This window comes from Erigeron canadensis, chromosome 1, assembly GCF_010389155.1.
Source record: "Erigeron canadensis isolate Cc75 chromosome 1, C_canadensis_v1, whole genome shotgun sequence".
NCBI lineage: Eukaryota > Viridiplantae > Streptophyta > Magnoliopsida > Asterales > Asteraceae > Erigeron > Erigeron canadensis.
Window position 1 is genome coordinate 11,534,509 of NC_057761.1, and position 8,759 is coordinate 11,543,267.

General features: G+C 35.4%; 1 protein-coding gene across 3 annotated transcripts; it reads left to right on the plus strand.

Annotated features, from left to right (window-relative positions):
• The first annotated feature begins 351 nt into the window (after window positions 1–351).
• On the plus strand, window positions 352–8,507 carry LOC122586158 (formin-like protein 3). 3 transcript variants are annotated; one of them, XM_043758267.1, is made up of 7 exons: window positions 352–578; window positions 2,348–2,951; window positions 3,391–3,805; window positions 4,413–4,612; window positions 6,169–6,404; window positions 6,877–7,760; window positions 8,208–8,507. In XM_043758267.1, exons 1-6 carry the CDS (start codon window positions 459–461, stop codon window positions 7,735–7,737), a joined length of 2,436 nt encoding a protein of 811 aa, XP_043614202.1. In that variant the 5' UTR covers window positions 352–458; the 3' UTR covers window positions 7,738–7,760; window positions 8,208–8,507. The 3 variants fall into 3 exon arrangements, with proteins under 3 accessions (XP_043614202.1, XP_043614201.1, XP_043614203.1); XM_043758266.1 differs by having other exon boundaries at window positions 353–578; window positions 6,877–8,507; XM_043758268.1 differs by lacking the exon at window positions 3,391–3,805 and having other exon boundaries at window positions 355–578; window positions 4,418–4,612; window positions 6,877–8,507.
• Window positions 8,508–8,759: the final 252 nt, after the last annotated feature.

The window sequence follows — 8,759 nt, forward strand, 5'->3', positions numbered from 1 at the left end:
GGTGGTTATGGACGATTTATGAGTAAAAATCAAATTTTGAAAAAAAATGTACTGCCAACTATCAACATTATTTGGGGAAAAAAAAAGGTAAAAAGAAAAGAAAAGCTAATGTATATTAATTAAACTGAATTAACGGTCTTTGACAATAGCAATCCAAATTTTAATCACCGACCAACCATCCAATAATACCTCCACCAAAACTAGGGTTTCTGGATGTTCTGCTTGTACATCTTCAAATCAAATCCTAAAATAATTTTATTCTTTTATATTAATATTAATAATAAGAAAAATCTTAATATTTTAGCAGGTCAGCTTCAGCATTAAACTGTTTAATCGATATTTAATCCATTTAGTTATCAAGGTTATATCTTAAAGTTTTGTTTTAGATATTAGTTTGATTATTTAATTGGGGATAATTGTTTGGAGATTGGAATTAAAACGTTGCAAAATGAGTACCAATGGGCGCTACAAGGGTCCATTTTTTCGGTATCTTTGTACTTGTTTATTGCATGTTGGTGACCGGTTTACCTCGCAGAATTTCAAAGGAAGTTTCGTCCGTAGAAATTGATGAAAAAACCGTACGCTTGATTCCCCCTTATGTTTTTTATGATGAATTATTTAGTTGTTCTTGTTTAGGATTAATGACGGTCGATTGTTTTCATTCGCATATGAAATATTAGATAAACTAAAATATGAAGCATTCTGAACATTTCGATTGACAAACACAGAACCTATTCTTGGTGGTTCACTATATATATATATATATATATGGGGAAGTGAGTATGGGATTGTCCCCATCTAAGCTTAGATGGGAACTCCTCACATTTAGTTTTTATAATCTTGAAAATCGTATTTGTTTTAAATTCAAACAAATAAAAAAATATTTGTATGTGAGGGGTTCCCCATCTAAGCTTAGATGGGGAACAACCCCATACTCACTTTTCCTTATATATATATATATATAGGTGGAAGTTATTTTAGGACCACTTATTTTAGGACCAATTTTAGGACATGTGTTTTTTATAATTTACTCACCACCATGATCATCTCCGACCACCACCATGATTTTCCGGCCACTGCGTCGCCGGAAAATCATGTGTAAGTTAACTTACACATGTATAAGTTACACATGATTTTCCAGTGGGCCCGTCGCCGGAAAGTCTTAGTGTTTTTACAAAAAAAAGTCTTGTATATGGTAGTAGATGATGATGGTGGTGTGTAAGTTACAAAAAACACATGTCCTAATTGATCCTAAAATAAGAGGTGATCCTAAAATAACTCACCCCTATATATATATATATAACATGTCCTGCATTGGTAGCCAAATGAGAAGGATGAACATTTTATTAGCCATAGCTTGTATACGAGGGACATAAGTTGATTAAGAGTTTACCAAGTTAGTCTGCTACTTGAGTTAGAACTTGTTCTCTTAATAGAATAACTAGACTTATAGTTTTACATATTTGTAAGCTTTAGTAATATATGCATCGAGCAAAATGATATGAAAGTCTTCGTTATAGTATATCCTAGTAACGTGTTAAATGCTTGTTATGAATGTCGCCTTTATAACGCTGAATAATAGTTTCAAGATATGGAAAGTTATGGATACGCAATTTTTTTATGTTGTCTGGTATAATTGCTATTATACTAATTTGGGTTTCGGTGCACATTATATAAGGCTCCATATCCAACAGTTTTCCCCCAAAATGAAAATACCCGCTAAAAATTTGAGCATACACTTCTATGTATGGTAGTCGTTAAGGTCATCCAACGTTAACATTTCGTCATATATGGTTGTAAGTTTGTAACTGGGGAGATAAAATGGACCGGTCATGGAACAGGTCAAAACGGGTAAATTTTTAGAACAGGTATGGGTATAGCCGGTTTGAGCCTTAGCAACAAACACTTGTACGTGTTTTTCTTTTTAGATTTACAATTAAGTAATATACTAATATTAAGAATATTAATTTGTAGTATAGTTTATAACATTAACATATATATTAAAAATATTTTATAGGAAGTTTTATACAATTTACATTCATTTGTGTGATATTCAACCCATTTGACCTGTTCTGCCATTTCTAACAAGTTAAATATTATAGCAAGTTTTATACAACAGTTGAACCCGTGTTACATTCTACCCATTTCACCATTAGTGTTAATGGTAACCCGCTGCAATGCAAATTGACCCGTTTACTCATACGTGGCTTGATCACCAAAATGAAAATATGATTGTTTGCCATTTATCATCGGGTAAAATTGTGATCATGCCTACAAAATGGAAAATAATGCAATTAAATATTATACGACTGTTTTAAGCTTAGCTAATGGACTGTTTTTTGTCCAGGCAGAGCAAGTATTGGTAAATTGTAGGAAAGAACTTGAAGAAATTGCTAAAAGTACGAAAGATTATAATCTATACCCAGGCGACAAAAGAAAGTTGTCAAGAAAAAGGCTCGTGCATAATGCCATTAATAATTTGCCTGCACATGATAAACAGTCTCTCTTGCTGTCATTGAAATCCAAAAGATTTCCGTCTGGCCTTTCTTGTAGAGCCGTATGTCAAGGACTTTCATATAAACTATATATTCATAATACTGTTCACTCAAGAAAAACTTTCAAAAGTCATTTCCATCTAAGGAGGAGGATACGACCACACGAGTCACTAGACTATGCACAAAAAGAGGCATCTTGGGTGGAACATCGTTCCCCTGGTACCGAAAATGAAGTTAGCTTTAAAGTGGAAAACACTGCAATTCGACATGATTTGAAATCCAAACAAAAACCCCCTGATCATGTGTTACTGATAGGGATTGCTGTTTCGACTGCAGTGGCAACACTCTGCCTTTTTGTGCTGTTATTGTTTTGCTGTCTTGGAGGCAATGAGCCAAAAGAATATTCAGAGAAAGATGAGAAACCCATTGTTGACGCACGTCCGGATCGCAGTTCTGGTAAGATATATGTTGTTAGTTTGTGGCTGATTGATATTTTCACAATGTATGATTACATGAGCCAAAATGCCTGAGTTGGACCAATACATTCATTATGAATGTTGAAACATGTTGCTTAGATGAAAGACGAATATAAACACTTTTATAAATAAAAAAAAAAAGCATTACACTCACTAAGTATAATATAAACACTTTTTTCTATAAAATATGTCTTTTACAAGTATCAAAGTTTTCAAATGAATTTTAAAATTATATATAATTTCAAATATTATTTTGATTACTCTGAAACTAATGATACTAGTTTTCAGCCCGGTTCTATTGAGGTATTTTTCAATATTTAACCTGGTTAGAGGTGAAATATAACCCGAATCGATTCATTATATGGGTCATGATTGCCTCCTTAACACAGTCGTAGTTTGATAAAGTATCTTTGGTTCAGGTATTTCTTATATGCCCAAGCCTGGTAAAGGTAATCAAAATGAAATCAACTCTTCCAACACAAATATTTCATGTATCAATGATGCTCATCAAACACCAGAAGATAGAAGTTTACCACTCCCGCCAGGAAGAACAGCTCCATCACTAAAACCACAGCCACCACCACCACCACCACCTAGGCTACCCACCCCAAAAGCACCACCACCACCACCCCCTATTGGTAGTCGCCCACCTAATCCACCAAAACCAGGAAATATGAAAAGACCACCTGCCCCTCATGGCCGTTCAACTTCTGGAGATGAAAATGATCCATCTAACAATCAAAAAACCAAGCTAAAACCGCTTTTCTGGGACAAGATGAATGCTAGTCCTGATCAGACGATGGTTTGGCATGAAATTAAGACCGGATCATTCCAGTGAGTCTCTGAGCTCACATATAATATATGTGTATATATATATATATGAGAAAAGTGAGTATGGGGCTGTTATGCACCCAACTTGGGTGAAAAACCCCTCACATACCAATATTTTAATATTTTGAATAAATGTTTGGCCCCCCATGACTTTTATGGTTTAAAAAAAGGTATGTGAGGGTTTTTTCACCCAACTTAGGTGCCTAACAGCCTCATATTCCCTTTCCCTATATATATATATATATATATATATTCACTGCTAGGAATGTCATAAAATGGGTCAATTTGGTAGTATATTTATCTCTCTCAAACGAGTCATCAAAATTTTTAGTTAAAGCGGAATTTTTTCAAATGGGTGAAAGTACCTTAATATCTAAATTTAACACATGCAAAAATTGTTTTATACAAAGACTTGGATCAGGATTAGCACATTATGTCTGTTATCATAATTAGATTGTCTGTTATCATAATTAGTACATTAATTATCCATAAGCACTTAAGCAGTGTTTGCAGGTCTACTACAATTTTGTTTTTCTTAGTATATGACCCATTATCTAACCCACCCATTTTGTCACCTCTACATCATACTAAACATGCTTTTAATGGATAGATTAGACGAAGAGATGATGGAAACTCTCTTTGGTTATGCTTCCGCCCAAAACAAAGCCGAACGTGGGAGACATTCATCAAATTTGAATTCTCAACCAAAGCTGATTCATATTATTGATCCCAAGAAAGCACATAATTATGCCATTACTCTAAAAGCATTGCACGTAAGGACAGAGAAAGTGTGTAATGCGCTCATGGAAGGTGACTCTCCAGCTTATACACCTGTATTTAAAGTTTTTATTTTTTTTACGAGTAAAAGGTATTCACCCTGGTTCATGTTATATATATGGGAAACAAATAAGTTTTGCCATCCTAAGTGTGTGTTAGTACGACAATTACATTGGCCACGCACTGAGTTTAACAGACATACCACTCCACAACCTAGACATTGACTACATACAGGAAACCAAATACCAAGCAGTCAAGAATCTTTCCAAGCATTAGGTCTTATACCAAAATGCGGACAACTTTAAACGCACCATGCTTACAATCTCCGTAACCAGCTCACTTCTAGATCTCTATCTTTTCTTGAATAGCCTGTTGTTCCGTTCTTGCCATAAGAAATATACCGATGCAGCTAACAGTAGTTTTATAGCAATCCCTTGCAGTAATCCCTTCTTTGCAATAGGAACAATTGTAGCAACCACATCCTCCTGAACTGGGGACTGCACTGGAAGTTCTGCTTTTGCAATTACCTGAGCCCAAACCTGTGATAAAATACACATTGGTGAGCATCCGATCGCAGCTCTCATCACGAGCAACACAAGGGGCCAATCTGAATTGATCCTTGTACATTCCATTGCTGAAGCAAGTCAAGATTTCAATTTTTTTGTGGTCTCCAGCCACTTCAAAAAGGCATGTTTAGGGATACCATGTTGAAACCAAACCGAATGATACAATGGGATAACTTCTGCTCTTGGCCTAATGTCATCCTGAATAACTCCAACTGAGAACTCTCTTTACACCCCATTCCTATCCGTCCATAACATCGAATCTCTGGATTGCGAGTTTAGAGTAGGGCAGGTAGCATTAGGGAATATAAGCCACGAACACTCTCCATTATGATGTAAACCCACAAGGGCATTCAAACTAAAACCTGCCGTCGTTATCATTCTGTTCGATAAGCTTTTGCTTAGTGGGCTATACATACACTAGTTATCATGCTGTGCTGAAGTGTGTAACCCATTACCAATCTTGTACCATACAAATTTCCTGATAATAGGTTGTACTTGTAACAACTTACGCCAACTTTAAGTACTACCTTGAGTCGTGATCTCCCAAAAACTCCTTCCCCTTAATTTATACATGTGAATCCAATCATTCATCGACACCACAAGGACTCCTTTAATGTGACAATGCTCCAAATATTTACTTCTTGTGTTATTATACTTTCTGTGACAATCCAAGCCAACCATAGTTTTGAAAATTCATAAAGGATCCCTATTATTACATGTTGCAAGAACATTGATTTTTTGGCAAAAGGGCCAAAGTCAGAACTTTTTTATCAGCATTTAAGGTATTATAATTTGTCTAGAGTTACTTGGTTCGTCCAATCTTATAGTTGCCTTAGGTTACTTGGCCTCATTTCTAGTTTTGGTAAATGATTCATAAAATCGTTGTGAAAAGCATCCTACTTCCAAAGGAGGTATGAAGTTTGTTTTTTTTTGAGAAACCATTATTGAAAAGTCAATACCTCTTTGTCAGATTTTGTTATGATCAACTGCTTATTTTTGTTGTTGATATTGATACATTACTAGGTACCCAGCTTCCTGTAGAGCTCATTCAGATTTTGATAAAAATGCCACCAACACAAGAAGAAGAACTGAAACTTCGATTATATAATGGGGACCCTGCGCTTCTTGGCCCTGCCGAACGTTTTCTGAAACCCGTGATTGAAATCCCATCTGTGCTTAAACGTTTAGAAGCTTTGCTATTTATGAGTTCTCTTCATGAGGATTCTTCTCCGCTTAAAGATGCATTCGTGACTTTAGAGGTGCATTTTTATCTTCAAATAAGGTTGTGTTTAGATGTGCGTTTGAATACTGTATATCTTTTCATTACGACTTCAATTAGCGATAGTCAGTTTTTGAGTATCCAAACATTTAGATGTTCTATAACCAGTTTTAAATGATCAGTTTCCTTTTAGTTGCAACTAAACTAACATCCAAATGTTACAGTAAAATTATGTATGTCCTAAAATAATCAGATTTTTTCTAGCCTCAACACCATGGAAAGTGATTATTACAACTTTAAGCAGTACAAGCACATCCAAACACTTTCTCCTGTACCGTCTCTTACTACACTGAATTATATGACTGATTTATCAATATCACATGGGACTTTTAAACGTGCATCCAAACACCCAATAATTGCGACATTATCTTTTTCACATTGTACTTTACATCAAATTGGTCATTTTACCGGTGTGATCTTGACAGTCATTTGGCGTCCACTAACAATCACAGGTAGCTTGCACAAAACTGAAGAACAGTAGACTTTTCCTCAAACTTCTTGAAGCAGTCTTGAAGACAGGTAACCGTATGAACGTTGGTACGTATCGTGGAGGGGCCCAGGCAATCAAGCTTGATTCTCTTTTAAAACTCTCTGATGTTAAAGGCACAGATGGGAAAACCACACTGTTAACCTTTGTGGTTCAAGAAATGATTTGGTCAGAAGGCATTAAAGCAGCCAAAAGTAAACAGCCTAGTGGGAGTTTATCTACCAACGATACCAAAGATCTTCCAGAAGAAATGATTGAAGGATCTTCTGGATATTACCGAAAACTGGGCCTCGAGGTTGTCACTGAATTAAGCAATGAGCTTCATGATGTCAAAAAAGCAGCAATTATCGACGGTGATCACATTACATCCACAGTTTTGAAATTAGGAAACATGTTGAAGAAAACAGAAGATTTGATTAACAATGAACTAAGTACCACTGAAGAAGCGAAGGAGTTCTGTGATAGGTTCAATGGCTTTATGAAGCATGCAGAAACTGAGATCACATGGATGCTCGAAGAGGAGAAGAGGATAATGGCTCTCGTCAAGAGCACAGGGGACTATTTCCATGGGAACTCAGCAAAAGATGAAGGGTTACGATTGTTTGTTATAGTTCGTGATTTCTTGAAACTGCTGGATAACGTATGTGTCGAAATTAGAAAAATGAATGAGGCTAACAACAAAAAGAAACAGGATGGTAAAAAAGAGCCTTCAATCAATGAAAATCGTCAGCAAGCATGGCTAAACATTCGGGATAAACTGTTTCCAACTTTAAGAGACAATAAGATGGACTATTCAAGTTCAGATGATGAAGATACGTCTCCTTAATTTTTTGTTTACACTTTAGACAGGTAATTACTCATCTATCAGGTTGCGAAAGTTGGGTGTCAGCCAATGGCTCAAGATGTGTGATTAATAAGTACTGATCAAAATGGGGCGTGGCCAGGTTGGGCAACTCTCAAACACCCAGTTTAATTTCAAAATGTGATTAGGTATGACAACAAAAATAATCTACCTATTTTCTGGTAAGGTGATATGGGAATAAAACCCATTATGTAAAGTAAATAGATCATAGAAACCACCTCTAATCAAACAACCATCGATCTTGCATAATTTAGAAAATCCCTGTAGTCATTAAGTGTTGATGATTGTTGTGACAATGTGTTCAATAATATAAACCAAGAAACATCAGATACACTCACTTTTAAGTAATCGAGTCAAGAGTTACACCTTTGACTTCTTTAAAACCTGAAAGACCTTCGAAACTTTAATCCGTACATGTTGAATTGTGTTCTCAGAACAACCAGCCCCAATGTGCATGAGAGGACAATTTGAATGGCTATCCTTACGACAACTTGGTGCATTTGCTCATGTTGACTTTGAAGTATGAAAACTGCATGATTTATGCTTTAGTAATAAAGTTTTCAGTTGCTACTAAAGGGTTCATGTTATTCTTCAGAAACGTGTCGAAACAGTGGCAACTTGTGCGCTTGAGTCAGTACCGTAGGTACAGTGTGACAACACTGACAATTATGTAACTTAGCTCTAAACTTTGTTGAATAACTAATGAAATAGTCTAAATTCGTTTACTCATTGAAGTTCAATGACTGATCTAAGTTCCAATATACATTCAGATTGACTCGGACAGACACGATATACTTCAATTAACCAAATATCAACGACCCTGTGTAACATCAAATATCTAATATATTAAGAATAAAATTAAACGAGAACAAATAAGAATACTTAAAAATTACATTTTGATGCACTAAAAGTTCATAAAACTGACATAGTGTATAACTAATTATCATTATTTAAGTGTTTAACAACACATTGATCCGTCAAAATCG

Coding starts and splice junctions, on each gene's coding strand:
- LOC122586158 (XM_043758267.1), top strand. CDS start 459: ATGGGCGCTACAAGGGTCCATTTTTTCGGTATCTTTGTACTTGTTTAT. Junction 2,952..3,390: donor ACGTCCGGATCGCAGTTCTG/GTAAGATATATG, acceptor TCTTTGGTTCAG/GTATTTCTTATATGCCCAAG. Junction 6,405..6,876: donor ATGCATTCGTGACTTTAGAG/GTGCATTTTTAT, acceptor TAACAATCACAG/GTAGCTTGCACAAAACTGAA.